This window comes from Palaemon carinicauda, chromosome 32 (genome assembly GCF_036898095.1).
Source record: "Palaemon carinicauda isolate YSFRI2023 chromosome 32, ASM3689809v2, whole genome shotgun sequence".
Taxonomy (NCBI): domain Eukaryota; kingdom Metazoa; phylum Arthropoda; class Malacostraca; order Decapoda; family Palaemonidae; genus Palaemon; species Palaemon carinicauda.
Window position 1 is genome coordinate 78,999,562 of NC_090756.1, and position 22,500 is coordinate 79,022,061.

At 36.0% G+C, this 22,500-nt stretch overlaps 1 protein-coding gene across 3 annotated transcripts in view; it reads left to right on the top strand.

Moving 5' to 3' along the window:
- Window positions 1-22,500, top strand: part of LOC137625399 (high affinity cAMP-specific and IBMX-insensitive 3',5'-cyclic phosphodiesterase 8B-like) — a 324,266-nt gene that overhangs the window by 169,175 nt on the left and 132,591 nt on the right. For 2 of the 3 annotated variants that reach the window (XM_068356283.1, XM_068356285.1), the window contains exons 4-8: window positions 1,819-1,898; window positions 8,665-8,721; window positions 12,007-12,257; window positions 13,033-13,090; window positions 18,578-18,745. In XM_068356283.1, the coding sequence (XP_068212384.1) occupies window positions 1,819-1,898; window positions 8,665-8,721; window positions 12,007-12,257; window positions 13,033-13,090; window positions 18,578-18,745 (614 nt within the window). The remainder of the gene's footprint in view (window positions 1-1,818; window positions 1,899-8,664; window positions 8,722-12,006; window positions 12,258-13,032; window positions 13,091-18,577; window positions 18,746-22,500) is intronic. The other variant, XM_068356284.1, reaches the window with a different exon arrangement.

Below are 22,500 nucleotides of genomic sequence, written 5' to 3' on the forward strand. Positions count from 1 at the left end.
TAATTGAGGTTTAAAGCAAACCGAATTGAAATAGTTGATTTCAGCTAAATTATTTCAGGTTTGGGATTTAGAACAATCGATTTCTGGTACGAATCGATATATATATATATATATATATATATATATATATATATAGATTATATATGTGTATGTACATGCATGTATATAAGCTTTTGCAGTATATGAATATTCTGTGTATATATGTATATTTATACGATGTATATATATACATATATATATATATATATATATATACATACAGACATATATATACATACATATACATATATATGATATATACATTCATATACATATATAATATATATATATATACATACATATATATATAATATATATATATATATATATATATATATATAAACTATATTTATATATTATATAAATACAGTATATTTGTATGTACTGTACACACACACACATTTATATATATATATATATATATATATATATATATATATATATATATATATATATATATATGTATATATATATACATACATACATACATACATACATACATACATATACATGCATACATACATACATACATATACATGCATATATACATACATACATATATACTGTTTGTACATACATACATCCCTAAATACAGCAGCCTTCGTATTCTCCCAACTGTTTATACATGCAAAAGCAAATGTAAAATGCATATCATCAAGTTATGGCTTAACCTTGATATTTTATCGAGATTCCAGGTGTGGACAAGATATCTGTCCGCAAGCCACTGTACATTTTGTTCTTCAAAACGGAATAACATCTTGAAATCACGATCAAGTGTGGGTAAACGGTGCATGTATTGTTTAACATACCTCACATCCACAAAATCTGCCATTGTGCTGAGAATCGGACAGAACAACCTTTCTCTTCGAACTGCAGTCTGCTACTGACCAGACTCAGCCTTTTCGAAGCATATGCTCTATATATGAAGTAAAGGGTCTTCTTTATGTATAACCATTTACTTTTATGTGATTATAAGGATATGCTTTTGCTCTAAAAGTAGAAGCTTTTGCTTGAAATGTTTATGAATACAAGTAGAAGGATTTCCTTCATATTTTGCAAGTATAAGCATATCCTTTTCTTTATGAATACCGCCCATTGTATATTTGAACTGAAATTTATATTTTAACTAAATTTTGCAAAAAAAAATCCATAAAAAAATCTCTATATTTTATTGTCATAATCTTGTTATAAACAAATATATATATATATATATATATATATATATATATATATATATATATATATATATATATATATATATATATATATATATATATATATATCTTCCAGAGTACATTCATTCAAATACTTTAAAAGATTTTAGAAAAAGAGACAGTGAAAAGTAATATGAATTGGAACTGAATTATTTGTTTACTCATTAAAAATAAAGACCGTAATTTTAATCGGAAATTCTCCCTAAAAATCTATTCTGAGCGGTATTTCAGTAAAATACAGGCGACCGTAATTTTCACCCTACTTTGTTATCCTCTTTTACGGGTTGGTGACCGTAATAGTTTATGACTTCTCTTGTAGTTTATATATTTCCTTACCTCGTTTTCCTCACTGGGCCATTTTTCCCCTGTTAGAGCCCTTGGACTTAATAGCATCCTGCTTTTCCAATTACGGGTGTAGCTCAGCTTGTAATAATAATAATAATAATAATAATAATAATAATAATTTCCAAAAAACTATATCCGTTTTTAAAAGGAATAAGAGTTTCCAGACATTTCCTTTTTGTTTTTTTAAATGCAGATTTTTAACATTGTCCTTAAATTGCAGGTCCATCTGTGAACCAGCACGGCTGCAATCGACTCAGTTCTACAAACACACAGGCCTGGGATCGACCCCACCCCCCTCAGGTCAGTCATTGGTCAGTCAGATACCCTCAGTCATTGGTCAGTCAGTTACTCTGGGTCATAGGTCAGTTACCCTCAACTTCACTTCACTTAAAACCAATTGAAACACTGGCTAGTGTCCATTGGCATCCAAGAAAGGTCAAATTTCACCAAATTCCAATTTTTAGACTGTATTGATGTTTCGACTTTAAAACAATTCTACTTACTTTCACTAACAAACAATTCAACTTTTAAACAATTCAACCTACACATAACTCGACTTACAAACAATTCGACTTAACACAATTCGAAATAGCAACTTCAAAGGTTTGTCATAGGCCATTTTGAGAAGAGTTTTCCATCACTTGGCTAATATCCCTTATATGTTAGGATACTTTTAAATTACTCTCTATCACTGTAGTGCTCAAGACTATATTCCATTGAATATATGTTTTAGTTTTCCCCCTAATATAGTGTTATGAGAGTGGAGTCCTTTTGTATTCTGATCTGAGAGATGTGAGGTGTTTTTCAAAATTCAGAAAAGTTTAAAAAAAAGCTCAAAATTAAACAGAAATAGAATACAAGACTCCATTAACTTGCAGTGCAATTCCTCTGTCCTGTACATGTCAGAAAAATTTTCTTACAATCATTTAACTTGAATAAAGAAATAACTACTTCAATTTTTTATATGACGAAAGTTTGACCATTAATTTGGGTAAAATTGCCTTTAGAAGAAAAAATAAAATCATGTTCATCACATCAGTGATACCCCTGGACAGATGAAATTGCTTTCCTTTTCTAGCTAAAGTTCTTATATTTTTATTCTTAGCTTTTTAGTTTTAGAAATAAAGCATGTAAAAATCCTAAATGAAAAGTGAAGACAATAAAAGTTACAAAACTAATACTTGTTGGTTTTGGTTCAATGTATCGACAGCCATAACATTGAAAATTGATAAGGACAGACATTCAACCTTGGGTCCGGACATCCAGGGACTTCGACTAATCATAACAAAAGTCCGAGATCCTCCACTGTTGATTTTAAACATTTTGCAAATGCATCGCTGCAAATTGAGTGATCTTTCTTTGTTCTATGCCTTAAAATCCATGAGGATAAACAACATATGTGACAACACATTCCCTTGGAGTACTCCACTGTTCACTGCAAAATTCATTTGAAAACTTACTTCGCCTTAGATCGTGACGTGTTTTATCTGTTTTGTAGAAACTATTTTTTTGTCTCAATTTTCACGAACGATCAATAACTATCTTATATTCCCATATATCAGTTTTATTTACGCCTGGTTTGATTTCATTCTTTTATCTTCTCTAATTTCCGTCCTTAAACCTGTCAGGAAAACATAAAAAACATCATTTACTACAATAATCATGTCCTCTCCAGTAGTTGGTTCTATGCAGAGTGTACAGTTGTAAACAGGAGTTTCTCGTACACCCCTCTTCTCGGCCAGTAACCAAACAGATACTGTATGGAGAGATGGCAGAGGTCGTGGATAAGAGTAAACATAAGAACTAGCAGCACTGGAAGAGCGTGGCTGAGTGCACCTCCTCAAAGTGAGATGTGCCAGGAATTCCTGTGTCCAGCTGTACCAGGAGGTTAAATGCATCAACGGGCAGGTGGGACATCTGCATCTCAGGGTGAAAGGATGCATAAGGATACAGGGTTTAAGTTCCTTTCCCTGTGTATCCTCACAAATGAAAGCCTAGAGCATTTGTCTTAAGAAAAACTTTGATGGTTTCTTGGAAAGAGAAATCTCTTGGGTTCTAATCCCGGACCATGTTGGAACCACTTCTCGTGAGATGGGGAATTCTAGAAATCTAAAGATAGTAAGAATTGATATAAGAATTCAGGGTTGGAGGTGAAAACAATTGCTGTGTACTAAGCAGTCCATCCTGCTGACCTGATAAGGGTTACCATTTGGCTTTTAAGAGGAGACAGATTTTAAGATTCCATCTTTGAGAAATAGAAAATTATTCCAGAGTTGTTTGAGAAGAGTTGCCTTAACCATATGATGATATGCAAGAGGAGACAAGGTTAATGAAATTGCAACAGAGGTGACGTGTTACGAGGTCAATTCAAACTACACAAGTAATGCATTGTCACATGACTGAATAAACTAAGGGCAGCAGGGTCTCTTGAATTAAGTAGACAAGTTTCTCAAGATATTGTGAGAGATTTAGATGAATATGACGTGGGCTTGAGTGGATACATGTCATGAGGGCCCTTAATTGCAAAATGGGCCTTTTCTTGAGCGCAGGAGATCAGGGGCTTCAATAGATGTTTAATGAATCTGACCTATGTTTGTGTAGGGTTTGTGGAAACATCAGAGTCTCATAATCTGTGCACCCCTATTTCAAATCCATTGACTTCATAGGTAAAATCATAACCCTATAGTACCTTTAGCTTGGATGGAGATGAGCTTGGACACAGTACATGTGTGCAAGTTTGGTCTCTGAGACATTGGTCATTGACCTGTCGCTCGTACTTGGTGATCACGATCAACTTTTAAAACCTTGTAAATATGCCTTGGGAGATCTATTACCTCTTGGCTTCTAGTGTTACTTTTGAAATGACATAGAATTAAGAATGAACGTCCTTTAAGGTTTCAGCTTTACCCATAACTCAAGAGCCAAAGTTAGGTCTGTTCTGTGTAATGTTATTATCATTACTAGCTAAGCTACAACCCTAGTTGGAAAATCGGGATTTTATAAGCCCAAGGGCTCCACTAGGGAAAAATAGCACAGTGGGGAAAGGAATTAAGGAAATGATAAAGTACTAGAGATGTAATGAACAATTAAAATAAAACATTTCAAGAACAGTAGCAACATTAAAATAGATCTCTCATATATGAGCTATAAAAAAGAGACTCATGTAAGGCTGTTTAACAACAAAAATTGCTGCAAGTTTGGACTTTTGAAGTTCCACAGAGTCAACTACCCGATTAGGAAGATCATTCCACAACTTTTCACAGCTGGAATAAAACTTCTAGAATACTGTGTAGTATTGAGCCTCATGATGGAGAAGGCCTGACTATTCGAATTAACTGCATGCATATTATTGCCCAAAGATTCGTAATGCTATTATTTTAAAAGAATATGATTTTAAAAAAATCTGAGGTATGTGATAGGAGAATGCCAGCCAAGGTGAAAGTCAAGATCTATAGCACAGTAATAAGACCAGCGTTATTAATGTATGGATTGGAAACGCGGGCTCGAAGATAAATAAGAGGAGGCGAAGCTTGAGAGAACAGAGATGAGAATGCTAAGCTGGATTATGAGATTATCATTTCTTGAAATATTGAAAAACGATGAAGAAGAATGGCAGGTGTAGTAAAGATTACAGAGATGACAAGAGTGTCACAACTGAGATGGTTTGGACATGTGTTGAGAATGGATGGTGGGGAGGGAGTGAAGAGGGCCTGGGAGGGACCTGTTAAGGGGTCGAAGATCAAGAGGGAGGCAGATAATTAGAAGGCGAGAGAAGGTAAAGGATGATATGGAGAGAAGAGGTTTGGTGGAAGAGGATGCCTATGATAGAAGGCATTGGAGAGGGTGCATCAGGCAACCGACCCCTTAATGTTGGTATAACGTTGGGAACGAACAGGAATTGAAATTTCTGTTATACATCATTACCCAAAGAGATCATCTTTAAATTAAGGGCAGTGTTCTTTGTAACACCACTACCCATTGTTACATATACATATGGGATTAGATTTTAGGTTTTTTTTCTCACAGATATTATTTTCATAAATTCATTAGCCACAACTTGCAGCTTTAAGTTCCATATGAAAATTTATAACTAAAAAATTTAGTTACTTGATTTATGATCTCTAATGTTTGATGTTATGTCGTATCTCTGAATTCGTATCTCTTGTGCTAAGTATAAGTAAGAGTGTCATAATATGCCATCAGTAACCAGTATCTTAGAGTGGCCAATTATTTTTCAATCATGTCTTCAAGAGATACTTGGTGGATAGGTATCATGTCGGGAAATTCCTCTGCAAATGACAGCAGTTTTGTGTTATGCCAGATGCTATTTTAGCAACAAAACTAGCCATTGTCTGATTTGCCAGTGAGTAATTCATAAACAGAAACAGTCAGGTCTCGGTTAATTAGGCAGAAGCAATAGATATTTCCCCACGTTATGTTTTGCTATAACTTTTCTTTAGCTGAATCAACAATTGCAAGAGTAGATTTATGTACAGATCATTTCCTCAGTTCAAATTTTGCTTTTGATCATATCTTCCCTACTCCTACACACCAATAACACAACCCTACTCTTGTGCATCAATTACAGACCTCCTCTACATCAATAACACCCTAAAGTAATAAAGGACAGGACACTATGAAGTACTGTACCATTGGGTGACATTTGATGTTCTTCAGGAGTAGGAACCATGTCCTTGCCTTATAGCACCCAGGTCCATCTCTTTCCATTGATGTCGGTAATAATGGAATTATTACAGTTTCAGTCATCTTCTTTGTTAGATATCCTTGTCTTGTCCTCCTCGGAATTGTAAAGTATATAAATGAACATATTTCAAAGAACATGAGTCAATTTGTAATCAAGTGTAATAAGAACGCCTTTCCAACTTGCAGAAAATAACAGGTAACTTAAGAGCTAAGAAATCAGCAGTCTTTAAAAAAATACCATTTGGATCTACACCTCCGTAAGCATCAAGGACCACCAAGAGTGCTTTATTTTCGCAACGATTGCATAGGTAAATTAGATGGTTCAGACTCAGGAAAACAGGAATTAGAACATTATGAGTTTCTTTATTACTCTGCTTACTGTAAAATACATCAGACATAAGGGTTACGTCACTTGCTTGGATAGTGAATGACAGAGCCATATGGTTTAAGTAAGAACTGTTACCTCTACACCAAAAATGCAGATTTAGCCTTGCTAAAGCCCGATAATTTCTAGAAGTGTCTGCAGCCTAACTGTCCTTGTGGTTTTTGGGGGAGCCTGAAGGTCTACCTGCTGAATCATCAACAGCCATTGCCTGGCCCTTTCTGATTCTGGTTTTGATAGAGAGAGGCTTGGGTGCTGGTCATATGCATATATGGTTGGTCTGTAGGACTTTGTCTTGTCCCTTATCACTGTCGCTAGTGAGCGACATTTAAACTTTTAAGCCTTTGATCAATTCATTTGTATTTGAATATCATTAGATAAATGCTCTTTTGACTTCAAATTGTCGTATTACTATGTATCTTTAATTAAAAAGATCTATGGCAGTACGAATTACTTAGTTCTGTTATAAGAATATCCTTTGTTATGTTGAATATCTTACATTTCATCAATTATCTTTGTTAAAGGGCTTAAATGTCATCCATCCCCGCAGTTTCTTTACCGTAACCTTGTGGCCTTCTGAGAGAATGACTCTGCTTTATATCAATTGAACCAAGCTGAAATTCCCCATCCATTGGAGTGGTGCATCAACTAGTGAATGGAGCAAACTATGAAATTTAAGAAAATGTGGCTTTGTTATGTGCTGGTACCACAGGGACCTAAAGAAAAACTAAAGAAGATTTCTGAACTTCTTGGAGAGGGATTACTCAAGTTGGTCCAGGAGGTGATTATGAGATTCTCATGAGGGCCAAATGGGTTCCAAAGGGCCAAACTTATTGAAGGACGGTGGACTCAGGTTTTATTTTGTAGAAGTGGTCAAGACTTTTGAAGAATGTTGCAATTCTAAGGTGAATCAGTCTGCAGCTGCAGTTTATGCGCATTGTACGGTTGGCTTTATGACAAGCCGAGGCGACATCTTGCAACTCCATGCTGCCATGGCGGCAGATGTAGAGGAAATTGATAGTCCATATTATTATTATTACTTGCTGAGCTACAACCCTAGTTAGAAAAGCAGGATGCTATAAGCCCAGGATCTCCAACAGGGAACATAGCCCAGTGAGGAAGGGAAACATGGAAAAATAACAATTTTAAGAAGAGTAACATTAAAATAAGTATTTCCTATATGAACTATAAAAACTTTAACAAAACAAGGAAAGAGAAACAAGAAAGAATAGCGTGCCCTAGTGTACCCTCAAGCAAGAGAACTCTAAGCCAAGACAGTGGAAGACCATGGTACAGAGGCTATGTCACGACACAAGACTAGCTTCAGTACTACGTTGTATGCGGTAAAATAATGAAGTTACCTAGTGGTAAATAATGCTGCGTTGTGGAGATAGCCACATAACATGTTGTGTTGTGTACTGTGTGCATATCTTGTGAAGACTTTTGCTCCCAGTTGTACACATATCTGAATATCCTACCCGGCCCCAGGGTTTTGTGAATGACCTCACCAGGTTTTCAGTATTCATGTCATTCATAGGGAGTTTTAAATCAGTTCATTCATGATTGTTTTCTGGGCATCTTTGTAAGAATGAGTTTTTATGTTACTTTACAAAAGACAAGTTCTATTGACTTTACGATCACGCTTTGTTGCATGATTTTACAATGATACATATTTCAACTGCATTTGATATTTTAGTAGAATTCATCTATTTTTCTTTACTGTTTGTTATTGTTTCTCCCTCAATATGAAAATCAGAACAATCATAATTGTAGTTTACATCTGTCTTTATAAGTTCCTGTAAATAGATCTCATTTTCCTTTTAAATTCCTCTAGAATGTAGTTTCCAGAATTATATTTTGTTTGGCTGTTATAAATTAATGTTTAGTTTTAAATATGTTAGTCTACTGTAGGTGAAGTTAAGGAGCATGTCACTGCCTTTGTCATTTGTAGCATTTTTGTTTTTTGTTTTTCGTTTTCAGAAAGATTTTTGCTGCTTGTCGTTAGGCCCCATGAAGGTTGTGAAAAAACAGCTTAAGGTTGGTTGCATCCACTTTAGCAATACTAATTGATAATTTAATAATACTAATTAACATTAGAATTAAGTTTGGAATACACTTCAGTTAATATCATTCATTTTTTCTTAATGATAAGCAAGGTTTTAAATTTGACTGTACCTCTGAGGGCCTTTCTTTTATTATCCCGGCCAACGAAGTTGGAAGGAGGTTATGTTTTCAACCCTGTTTGTGTGTTTGTTTGTTTGTGAACAACTTCCTGGCCACAATTTTACTCGTAGTGTAGTGAAACTTTCAGGGATTAATTGTTGTATTGAGACGTGGAAGGGATTCAATTTTGAAAGTCCTGGGTCAAAGGTCAACATCAAGGTCGAGCAAAAGGTCGAAGTCTATGGCAAGCTGGTTTCGAGAAATAACCTGCCGTGGTGGAGGTCTGCACTCTCAGCTTTGCTTTTCTAATACGGATATTTATTGACCTTAGCAATGCAAGTGCTTGCATTTATGCACATTTATCTAGTAATATATTGTCGTATATTAATGTGTTCGTCTGTAGATACAAGAAAGACTTTCTTATTATCATACTGTCGTTTCCTATAAGAGCTGGTTTCACGTTTTTTACCCAAGAAATTTTAGTCAACTGGTCCATGTAATTTCTGATCTCAATCGATTCTGTTAAAATGAGTTTAGAAGACTTTGTTTATGTAACTGAAGAGTCCTTAAGCTTTCCTATTTCAGAAGACTTTTTGTTTTATTAGCTGGCATACTGATCCCTTTCCAGCCTTGTTGAATATTTTGGTTCCAGAAATTTGCTAGTTTATATATGATCTTCTCTTTGTTTTTACATATGAGAGAGAGAGAGAGAGAGAGAGAGAGAGAGAGAGAGAGAGAGAGAGAGAGAGAGAGAGAGAGAGAGAGAGAGAGAGAGAGAGAGAGAGAGAATATACTACCTTTTATTCTTAACATTTTTAAAATTTCATTAAAAATGTCAAGTGCTCATTGGTGTTCTACAGTATATATATATATATATATATATATATATATATATATATATATATATATATATATATATATATATATATATATATATATATACACACACACACAAACACCAAAAAGATATCCCTGAAGTTAATCTGGGAACTGAGAGGTGTAAGCCCAAGGTAAGTTTCTGATTATCTAAGTGTTCCAGCTTCCTAAGAATTTAACCCCAAAATTAAATCCAACTCGAAAGAAGACTGTGGTGAGTGTTTGAAAGATAGGGCTCTTACATGTCAGAAGTCTCTCTCTCTCTCTCTCTCTCTCTCTCTCTCTCTCTCTCTCTCTCTCTCTCTCTCTCTCTCTCTCTCTCTCTCTCTCTCTAATCGTTGTATCCATAAATTTTAACAATGTTAATAAATTTTTCTCTTTTCAGCCAGTTTCCTCACTTAACAAACATACCCCTTTATTCATAAACCCTACCTCTTTTTGTGTGTTTTTCTTCTTAAATGCAGTTTTAAAAGTTTCAGATGCATCAAATTCTTCTCGGTTTGTTATCAAATATTTGTGCAACTACTAAACCTATATATATATATATATATATATATATATATATATATATATATATATATATATATATTTATATATATATATATTTATATATATATATATATATATATATATATATATATATATATATATATATATATATATACACACACTGTATATACAGTAAAATCCTTTGGTTCTACTGGCGTTGGAAATGTCCCTACCTGGCGATCTCAAGAATGAGTTATGTTCAAGCTCACTAGTTTCTTTTAGTGTCTGTAACCTAACCATCCTTGTGAGCTAAGGATGGGGAGTTTGGGGGAGCTTATAGGTCTATCTGCTGAGTCATCAGCACCTATTGCCTGGCCCTCCTTGGTCCTAGCTTGTGTGGAGAGGGGGCTTGGGTGCTGATCATATAATGAATATGGTCAGTCTCTAGGGCATTGTCCTGCTTGATCGGGCAATGTCACTGTCCCTTACCTCTGTCATTCATGAGCGGCCTTTGAAGCCTCTAAACCTTATTTCTGCCAACCATAAGTGATATTTAAATTCTTTAATATTAATGTAATCTTGATAGTATCATCAATTCCATGTACTTGTTTAAGATTCCACATATGAAATCAAAATCCTCAATTATTATATGTCCTGAAAATTCCCGAGTGCCACATTCTATGGCACTGAATCTAACATCTTGATTGTCTATTCTTCTTAATTTTCTAATTAATACACACTATAGTTTTCATAAATTCTCGCAGTTGACAAATTATTGTGGAGTTCAGAAATTTTCTCCCCTTTGTGTAGTTTTTTGCAATTTTTAGCGTTTCCCCCTTTTTATCAGTTTTATTCAGTTTTTAAAAGGTGTTTCTCTTCTTTGTCAAATTTCTGTAGTCTCCAGGTTATGAATAACTTGTACCTTTTGTTAATTTCTTGATTTCTACCAGATTTCAGTAGGCTTTAGCAAGTTTCTCCCAATATATTAGGTTTTTTGCAGGATTTAGCAAGTTTTGTCCCCTTTTTACCAAGTTTTGGGGCATTTTATTAAACTGTTTACCCTACTATACCTATATTATTATTACTGTTATTATCATTGTTATTATTATTATTATTATCATCATCGTCATCTAAGCTACACCCTTAGTTGGAAACGCAGGATGCTATAAGCCCAAGGACTCCAACAAGGAACATAACCCTGTGAAGAAAGGAAATAGAGAAACGGACAGAATAGTGTGACTGAGTGTACCCTCAAGCAAGAGATATTAGCCAGTTTCCTCAATTCTTCATCAAGTTTTTACATTTTCAGATTGTTTCACCCATTCCCTGTTAAGATTTTTTTTGTGTATTTTAGTGAATTTCGAGGTTTCTATATAAGTGTCTCCTCTTTATTGTCAAGTTTCAGCGGATTTAGCAAGTTTTTCCCTTCTCTACCAAAGTTTTGCAATTTTCAACAGGTTCCCTCTCTTTAAAGGGGGGTTTACATGGTTGAACGGTTCGTTGAACGGTTCGTTGAACGTAATTCGACAGACAAGTGTTTGAAGTGATGTTCGAACGTGTGAACGGGTTATTTGGTTATCGAACACGTTCGTCAAACAGTTTGAAGAAAGTCTGTTCTCTACTGACTTGTGGGCGGGGCTTCATTGTCCACCAACCTGATGCACTTGTGGCTGACTCCACCTCTTCGAACCGTTTGAGAAGCAGGTTCGACAACCGGGTCCAACGAACCGTTCTACCGTGTAAACCCCGCTTAGTAGGATCATCCCATTTAATTAGTCGAACCTTCTCCCTCAGGTTCTTCTGGTGTTTGGAAAGGAAGACAATGTCAGCGAAGCCTGGTTGTCGGCCTGCAAGAGGCAAGGCCACGACGTCACCCTGAGTCGCTCTCCAGATGATGCCATGAAGTCCTTCCTCGACCACTCTCATGACCTCATCGTCATCGACGCGAGGAACACGAAGCACTTCAGCGCTGAGACCGTCTGCAAGAATATACGAGCGTCGGAACTCAGCCAGTTTAGCGTCATTGTGGGTGTCGTCAAGAGGAGGTACGTTTGCTGCCATGAATGCTGCTTAACCTAACCTAGTAATACAAATGTGATCTTAAACTTTCTATTTCTTCTATTTTGGTAAAAGATGCTAGAAATTTATGATTGGGGTAGATGTTTTATTCATTTGCATGGTGAATATTTTACAAATTAATTGTTTTAAGATTACTCTTGTGATATAGAGTTTTTTGCAAAGTATATTTAGATAAGCCACGACAATGAATGATTATATTCTTGATTCTCTTAAGATATGTTTAGATATGTGGGCATTTTTATCTTAATTTGTAAATGAAATGAAGTAATCTCCCCTACATTACCTGGATACAACCTTGGGTCAGGAGATAGAAATTGAGTGATATCCACCCTTTTGAATTCCTGGACAGAGAAAGGGTTATATCACTACATTCCCAAATTCAGATTCAAGGTTTTCATTGAAAATCTATGTTAATGACACACGGGGAAAGAATTAAGATTTAGTTTGTGAGTTGCAATTTAAGTCCTTTTTGCGTCTCTCTGTAGGGCGAAAATCAGACCTATGTTGAAAATCAACTTACGTCAGGGTCTCGTGGAACCAATTAACTACATAGGAAGGGGCATTACTGATATACTGTGTTCTGTTCATGTTAGTTTCATAGATATTGTACCAATGTCTATCTGTTATTCTTAAGTTCCTCTGCTCTTGCTCTGCTAAGTGAAAATACTGTCCTAGGATTCAAGATGAAGTTTGAATGATTGATATTAATGATAATTCCTCTTTCTTTTGTTTCGTTTTCAGTTTTGCAGATCGAGAGGCTGCAACTGTAATACCGATGCTGCATACTGGCTTCAACAGAGTAAGTTTTTCTGAGATTAAGAACTTATCTTTGAGACACTAACTGAGCTTGCTTGGTACACTTTATGTTAGAGCCATTACATAAAAAGTAGTAGGGAAAATTAATCTTATTAATATACTCTTTAAACTTGCAAAGTATTACTTCATTGCATAAGTACCAATAATAAGTACATTTTAAGAAGAACTTGAGTATAGAGTCTTGGGTAAGATTGCTTCTCATTCATACTTAATCATCTGAACCAGACTAACCTGTGACTTACCATTTGAAGTGAGTCATGTTTGTTCCTGTGAAAGTTCATTCTTTTTTATATCTTATGTGTGATACCTTTATTCTAATTATTTGATGCAGTTTTCACTACCAAAATAAGTAAATATTACACATATTGTATACAATGTATGCTGTATTAACAAGGACAGATATAGAATCACCTTCAAATAATATTCTACATCTTGATTTGGGACTTATTGCCTGTCTTCAAAATAGTTATGATTGATCGTTTCCAGAAATGATCAGATACCGAGTGAAAATTTCTCTGAAATTGTGGCATGCTTACAGTCATTGGGGTTGTGACAGGAATTCGAGACCTGCTCAAACTCGTTAGTTCCTTTGGTTGGCGCAACCTCACCATCCTTGTGAGCTAAGGACAGGGGATTTGGGGGAGCTTGTAGGTCTACATGCTGAGTCATCATCAGCCATTGACTGGCCCTTCCTGGTCCCAGCTTGGGCTTGAGCGGGCTTGAGCACTGATCTCCGTGTGTATAGTCAGTCTCTAGGGCATTGTCCTGCTTGCTAGGGAAATGTCACTGTCCCTTGCCTCTGCCATTCTTGAGTGGACTTTAAACCGTTCAACTGTCCAATGCCAGCTAGCCTAACACTGTTGATCTTAGGCCATTGGTTCTCTAACCAAGAGAACCTTGCACGTTTGGGTTAAAAACAAGATTTTAGGGCGCCCATGATAACCTATTTTTGTAGTTAACTGTTGCACTGTGATTGTTCAGTGGCTACTTTCCTCTTGGTAAGGGTAGAAGTGACTCTTTAGCTATGGTAAGCAGCTCTTCTAGGAAAAGGAAACTCCAAAATCAAACCATTGTTCTCTACTCTTGGGTAGTGCCATAGCCTCTGTGCCATGGTCTTCCACTATTTTGGGGTAGAGTTCTCTAGCTTGAGGCTACACTTAGGCACACTATTCTTCCTGTTTCCTTATTTCTTTTCGTCACTGGGCTATTTTCCCTGTAGTAGCCCTTGGTGTTTTAGCTTCTTAATTTTCTCACTGTGGTTGTAGCTCAGCTAGTAGTAGTAGTAGTAGTAGTAGTAGTAGTAGTAGTAGTAATCATAACAAACAAAGAATAAAGGCCAAGGCACAGAAGATCTAGAGATATGTAAACAGGAATAAAGGATATCAGCAGAACAAACTCTTCGAAACAAACCAGAACGCCTATACAAACAACTTAAAGGCAAAGACAACCATCAGGAGAACTCAGAAGCAGAACCATCCAGATGGCTCTGGGAAGGCATAAGGATTAATCCAGTAGTCCACAATACATGAGCAAAATGGCTACAAGATGTATAAAGTGAGGAAAATGGAAGAGTTAAGCATAGGTTCTCTAATATCACGACTGAGTCTATAAAAAACCAGCTGAAGAAAACGCCAGACTGGAAAGTATCAGGCCCCAATGAATTCCATGGGTACTGCATTATAAACTTCAGAGCCTTACATACAAGAATTGCAGAGTAACTAAAGCACTGCATCCGACACCACCGAATACCTGATTGGATGACCGCAGGGAGGACTTGTCTAATTTAAAAAGACAAAGTTAAAGGTAATATAGCAAGCAACTATAAACCACTCCCCTGCCTACCAATAATGGGGAAAGTTTCTAAAAGGCATCATTAGTGAAAGGCTGTACATCTACCTGGAGGAAACAAACACCATTCCCAACCAGCAAAAAGGATGCAGAAAGAAATGCAGAGGCACAAAAGACCAGCTACCAATCAATAAAGTTGTTATAAAGAATAGCAAAAAAAGGAAAAGCACCCTGAGTATGGCATGGATAAACTATAAGAAAGCCTTCGACATAATACCACACTCAATGCTAATAGAATGCTTAAAGATATATGCTGCAGAGGACAACACTGTTAATTTCCTCAAAAATACAATGGAAGACTGGAAAACTACACTCACATGTTCTGGAAAACGGTTTGCAGAGGTCAACATCCGGAGAGAATTCTCCCAAGGAGATACACTATCACCGCTACTCTTCATAGTAGCTATGATTCCCATGACAAGTGTGCTGTAAAAGACTGAAATTAGGTACCCACTGAAGAAATGAGGGAACAGGATAAACCACCTAATGTTCAGAATAGATATTAAAGAAATAGAACGGCTAATCTAGGTGGTAAAAATTCTATCAGGAGACATCAAGATGGAGTTCGGAATAGAAGAGTGTGCTCTAGTTAACATAGAGAACGGAAAAGTGACAAAGACAGAAGGGATAAAGCTCCCATATGGGAATGCCCTCAAGGATATAGATAAAGCAGGCTACAAATACCTAAAGGTAACACCAAGAGATGGAGGAAAAGATCAGTTGAGAATAGATGCAAAGAATCAAAGTTACTGTGAAGTCAAAGCTTAACTCTGGAAATATGGTAAAAGCTATAAACACCTGGGCATTGGCAGTAATCAGGTACATAGGTGGAATGATGGAATGGAATAAGTCAGTTATCCATCATAGAAAAACTAGAAAGGTACCAAGCACTGCGCCCAAGAGTGAATATTGATAGGCTCTACATATCATAATGTGAAGGAGGAAAAGGACTTATCAGCTAAGGAGATTGTGTCAACATCTAAAGTAGAATAATGGGACAGTACCATAAGACCAGTGAAGATGGATGGCTAAGGAGTGCATGAGAAGAAGGATGAAGACCCAGAAGTTTAAAAGTAGAGAATAGGAAAAAAAAAACGAGAAGAATGGAAAAGAAAATCTATGCAGGCATAATTTCTGAGACAAACTGAAAAACTGACCAGTAATGAAATATGGCATTGGTTACAGAGTGGAGCATTTAGGGAGGAAACTGAAAGGATGATACTGGACTCACAAGATCAGGTCAAGAAAAACATCTTGGCAGAAAAGTTGAGCAGGATGACACAAATACCCTGTAGTTGGAACTGAGCGATGTTTGCATCCTCGAACAGCAAGCACGATAATGACTTTGTGAAGTTTGACAGCAATACAGCTTTAAGGGACATCCATCATTTATAAGCTTCCGGTATATTGCTCCCCAGTTCCAGACCTGGAGGTAGCGTTCCAGGATGCCTTTCAACGTCCGTGGGACAACGTCGACGTTTATTCCTTTCTTCCATTCTGTCTATTTTAAGAAAAGTTCCCAACAGGGTCAGAATGACCCACAATCTCAGCGTGACTATCATTGCTCCGTTGTGGCGTCAATTATGGCAATCCCTGGACCTTCTGCTACTGATGGAAATTCAAAGGGAGTTGCCTCCACTTCCTTACCTACTACTCTAACTTCATGCCCAGATTTTCCACAACTCAGTGAAATCCTTGTGCCTTTACCCTTGGAGGTCATCTATTTTCTCCTCTCGCAGAGAGAATTTTCGTAGGAAGTTGCAAAACATATGTTTAGGTACCTCATAAAGTCATCTTCTTCAGCTACTAAGTTAATTGGACCATTTTCTGTGGTTGATGCCGTAGAAGGAGCGTCTCTCCCTCCTCGTAGCCACTATACCTCTGTTATCTGTATGTATTTTTACTGTATCTCTGAGAGGAAAACTCTCCTGATGCTCATACAAAGCTTTGATAAGACCACCACCCAAGGACATCATCTTAATTCTTCTTTCCTGAAAAGGACCATTGAAGTGGGCTACTGGACAATAACTCATTTTGAAAACAGTGTTCTTACTCTCTCTTGCCTCAGCTGAGAGGGCCAGCGAGCTTCATGGTCCTCCTACGACATCTCTCATTCAAAGAGATGTGGCAATTCTTGTTCTCCTTTGTCCCTGAATTTGTTGCAAAGACTCCAGATTTTGGGCCTTAGAGAGGTAATCAATGATCCTGATAGGCTGCTATTTTGTCCTATGAGGGTCGTAAGGAGCTATCTTAAGCACACACGTGTAGCTTGTTCCCAAATAAAAAAAAAGTTTTGTCAATGCCAGGAGAGTAAGATGATGACTAAAAACATGACCTCTGCTTTGATGAAGGAGGTTATTGGCCGTGTGGTTAATCGTTCCCCTCCTCCCTGAGGGGGATGTGAGCTAGGGCTCATGACATCAGAGGTGTAAGTACGTCTCTGGCATTCAGAAAAAATCCCTGTGATACAGGTACTTCAAGCAGGCATCTGGAAATGCTAAACAGCTTTCATAGCCCACTACTTGCAGGACTTGACCCAATTGGCATAGCTACCTTAGCTCCTCTCACAGGACCATTAGGAGCTGATTGAGCACAGAGGTTACGAATCAGTCTGGAGTTAAAGTAAAAATGACTGACCTTTTCTTTTTCTTCAACTTCCCTGCAGGACTTGACCCACAGGTCTCTAAACATGTCCTCTATCGGACCTGTCTTAGCTGCTCAGCCAGTGTATTGGGCTCGGCTCATCTCACAGGTTTATAAGCCGCTGATCAAAGACAGAGGTTATGTATCAGTATGGGTTAAATGTTAGAATGACTGGTCATTTCTTTTCTTTACCTTCCCCTCTCTTGGGGCACAGCATCCAACACCCTGTCAGCCAGATTCAATCTTTCTACAAGTAAGCCCCATGTAGCTTGTAGCTTTTCTATAATTTTTATAGAAGTGTCATCCCCACACTCCTTATGAGAGGGTGTGCGGTTTGGCTGGGTAACCCATTTTATTGTGTGTATTGCAAACCTATTGCTTATGATTACCTGAGACAGTTGTCACGGTAGGGTTCTTACGCTCACTTTCCTCCAGTGCCCTGCTGGTGTTGTCCAGCCACTGTTTAATGAGATGTAAAGATTCTCACTTCTCACATTATGAAGCTCGAGTGCAGTAATCCCAAGTAAAAGATTTAATCAGTTAGGAAGGGGACTTCAGCCCTCCTAAGGGTGAGTCCCCTTAGGTAAAAAACGAGGGTTTGTGCTGAATTTGTGTAGGAACAAATGACAAATTGGGAACTAATTTGTATTTTTTCTAACTATTGACTGGTAACAAACAATCGATTGTTGACACCTCGTTAAAAGTTTTAACAGCTGTGTTCCAGTTTCACTGATAATCATACTCCTAGGTATAGAACTCAGGTTTGTATAGTTAGCAAATATACAAATTACTTCCAAATTTGTCATATTTTAATGTTTATGTATGTAAAGAAAATCCTTATTTTAAACTTTTTCCATATGTAACTGACCTGTTTTGAGAAAGAGGAAGGAAAACATTTTGGAATTTTTGATATATGCTAGGGAAGAATAAGTTTTAATATTATGTACCTGCTCCATCTTTAGTTCCTTTATTTTTACAGATAGTAACTGAGTCATCTACTGTCGGGGGAGTTTTGAACGACCTCATCCAGATAGAGCAGTCTGAGCTGTCGAGCCAATCGCAGCTGAGGGCTGTACAAGCAGTGTTCACTGCTCTAGATGCTTGCAAAGAAATGATACATATAACTGACACACAACACAAAATACAGGTTAGCTTTTTTGATTCATCAGTTCAGGCAGAGCTGGTGATACAGTGCCTCATTATGGGTGTTTATTAATTGTTTATGCTTTATAGTAGACTGTTGAAGTCCTATGCATGGGAAAAATTAAAGACAGGCTTGTAGGTATGTGTGTAGATTGTTGAGTACCAGGTCTGCTGCTCGCATAGGAAATGAGATTACTTTCTATTTGAATAGGTCAATGAACTAATGCTAGTCATTCACTTATTGGTCTTTGTTCTGCCGTGGCTTGGTTCACTCACTGTTGAGACTTATTTCATAGCTCCTCAGTTCCGGCAAGCAGTACATGTTGCGCTACACTCGTCACCGAGTTGGCCAGTATTTTGGCGGACAAAGTTTGGTAACCTGAGTTGAGGATGTAAGGGGAGGTTTAATAGTGATGAAGTTCTTTAGAATTCTTTTGATCATTCAGTTGGTCTGAATTAAGTAAATGCATGGATATATCTCACATGCCTGCTTCTATTAGATAATATACTTAGTCATTCAAGACCAGCAGAATCTCAAGGAAGGTAAAATTGTTTGTATATAGTATTTGAAATCATCCTTCTTTCAGATGTCTTGAAGTCTTTAACAAACTATTCTGTATTATTTTTTTCATTATAGACAATTTGTAATTGATTATTATCACTGTATTATTGATACTGATTGAAGGATTTTTCATGGATTTTAGATACTGGTAATTAATTGCCAATAAGGTTGGTCTTGCCCATAGATGAAGGTCAATTGAAAAGGCTGGTGTAATCCTGACAGTGTTATATGCTTTCTACTTCTTATGTATTATGAAAAAATCTAAATTATAAATCATAACGGAGTCTTTAGTTAGAAAGGACAAAGTCAGGAAGAGGAAAATCGAGATTGTAATGCATCTCTCTATAATTATGCGGCTTCATCGACACGTCATCATTTTACATCTTTCTTTTGATTTTCATCTCTATTATCCTTACTATCGTCATCCTTGCAGTTCCCAGGGATAATCATAACATTACAGTACTGTACTATAATGATAATAATAATATTGATAATAATTATAATGATGATGATGATGATGATGATGATAATAATAATAATAATAATAATAATGATGATGTGTTTGGTATTCAGCGGATCTTACGATGTTCTGTTCTCTTGGCTATCTCCTTTCAGCCCCTTAATCAATATTCTTCTTCAGAAACTCTCTTGTTCTTCCCATTAACTTAATGAGGATTTTGCTCTCCCGAGTTTTCCTTTCTCTCTTCGTCCTTTTCCAAGAGATCTTTTTGTGTCGTTTATGGGGTAATATTTAAAGCCTCTAAAAACTTTGCTTTTCTGCCGTCACCAACGTGACTCCGTCCGTCGTTGGGTCCCGAGAGTTGAATAGGACTTCATTACCTCTGCCGATGATGTTGGAAGGAGGTTATGATTTTGCCCCTGTTTGTGTGTTTATTTGTGTGTGTTTGTTTGTTTGTGAACAGCTTCCTGACCACAATTTTTATTGATGAGTAATGAAACTTGCATGGATTAACTGTTATGTAAAGAGCTGGAAATGATTAAATTTTTGAAGGTCAAGGTCAAAGGTCAAGGTCACATTAAATCAAAATGTCCAATTCACGTAATCAGCCATAAGTTTGGACGTCATTGTCATAGACTTCAAACTTGGTTCATATTTGACTGTATTAAAACCCACGCCAATTCATACGTGTTAAGATCAAAGGTCAAGGTCAAGTAAAAGATTGAGAAATATGCTTCCGTGGCGGAGGTCTACACTCTACAGTTGAACTTGTGTTGAACATATCTTCCTTAAAGGAAGGGGTATATCCCACAGCTGACCTTTTGTGGTGCACGGTTGGCTTAGATCATATTTCCATTTTTCTACTTTTCTCTCTTGCCCATTTAATTGTCCCACTTTGTTGTCTTCATTTTGGTTTAAATTCCAAACCATTATATTTTACTGCATATGTTTATGAGGTACAAAATAATCATATGACATGTCCTTAGTAAAAGGATAATAATGATAATGTTTATGATGATGATGATATTATTATTATTATTATTATTATTCTTCTTCTTCTTCTTCTTCTTCTTCTTCTTCTTCTTCTTCTTCTTCTTCTTCTTCTTCTTCTTCTTCTTCTTCTTCTTCTTCTTCTTCTTATTATTATTATTATTATTATTATTATTAATCTTCTTCTTATTCTTCTTCTTCTTCTTCTTCTTCTTCTTCTTCTTATTATTATTATTATTATTACAAGCTTAGCTACAACCCTAGTTGGAAAAGTAGGATGCTATAAGCCTAAAGGCCCCAATAGGGAAAAATAGCCCAGTGAGGATAGGAAACAAGGAAATAAATAAACTAGGAGAAGTAATGAACAATTACATAAAAAAATATTTTAAGAACAGTAACAACATTAAATTATATCTTTCATACATAAACTTTAGAACTTAAAAAATAAATAAGAAGTTAAAAGATATGATAGAACCCTCAAGCAAGAGAACTCTACCCCAAGACAATGGCAGACCATGGCACTACCCAAGACTAGAGAACAAGGGTTTGATTTTGGAGTGTCCAATACAAAATAACATTAGAAAATAATAAAGATAAGAATAATAAGATCTATATTGGTGCTTAGAATAGCGAAAAATGATAACTGGAGGTGTGAACACAGGCTTAGTGTCAACTTAATACAATTGCTTGTTTTTCACAAATAAATTATCTGTGTCTGGGGAGTCGTTATAACTTTTAGATTCTCGCACCACAAAACATCTCCAATCTATTGTCTTTTCAAGTATTGGTAGGCCTAGTGACGGCGAATGATAATAAATCTAACCGAATCATATTTACTATACATTTTATTTACATAATTCCATAATAAATATCATATTTGAGGAAATTAACTTTTCTGTATGCGGGTCCAGCTGATATAATGTGAACGTATATTTGTGGTTACGTTCTCAGCCATCTTGATTTTTTTCTTTCTCTAACTTTTCCATAATTTTAATGGTGGTGTTAAGGATGTTAGTTACAAAGTCAATATTAATATAATATTCATTCTTCATTAAAAAAGTCCATTATGAGACAAATTAGCCTCCTTTTCTCCACTTTTGCACCATCTTTTGTCACATCGAACGTTACAGCGGTAACACAAAATAATTATATATTTTTTTTAGTACAACTTGATATAAAATCAAACTGACTTATAACTGAAGTTTGGAAAATTAATTTTTAAATTTAATGTACAATTGTCTTTCATAATAGTTTAGAATTATCGTAAGTTATCATACTGTCATTACCAGCAGTTATTAAACGGAAACAAAATAGTTTTCCTATTTTGCGACATAAATAGGAATCTTTATGGATATGACAAGTTAAATAATTATTATAACATAATATTTATTAAAAGTTCATAGTATCATTAATTATCACTTCTTAAGTGTTAATGCGTTCGTTCGTTTGTTCGTTACAATCGGCAATGAAATGTAAACAAACCAGGGTTGTCATTTGTACGATAATTATCATATATGTACGATTATTTTTTTGTCCGGTACGATGCATACCTCAGGTATATATATGTAAATATATGTGTGTACATTTGAATTAAACAATTATACTAAAATACCTTGAAATAAGTCATTTATGTTACTCCTTAATAATTATGTTGAAAGTGTGTACGATAATCTTTGGTGAAAACGATAATTACTAAGCCTTATGTACAATAATCCAATGGACTATCTAAAACAAACGAAAGGATTTA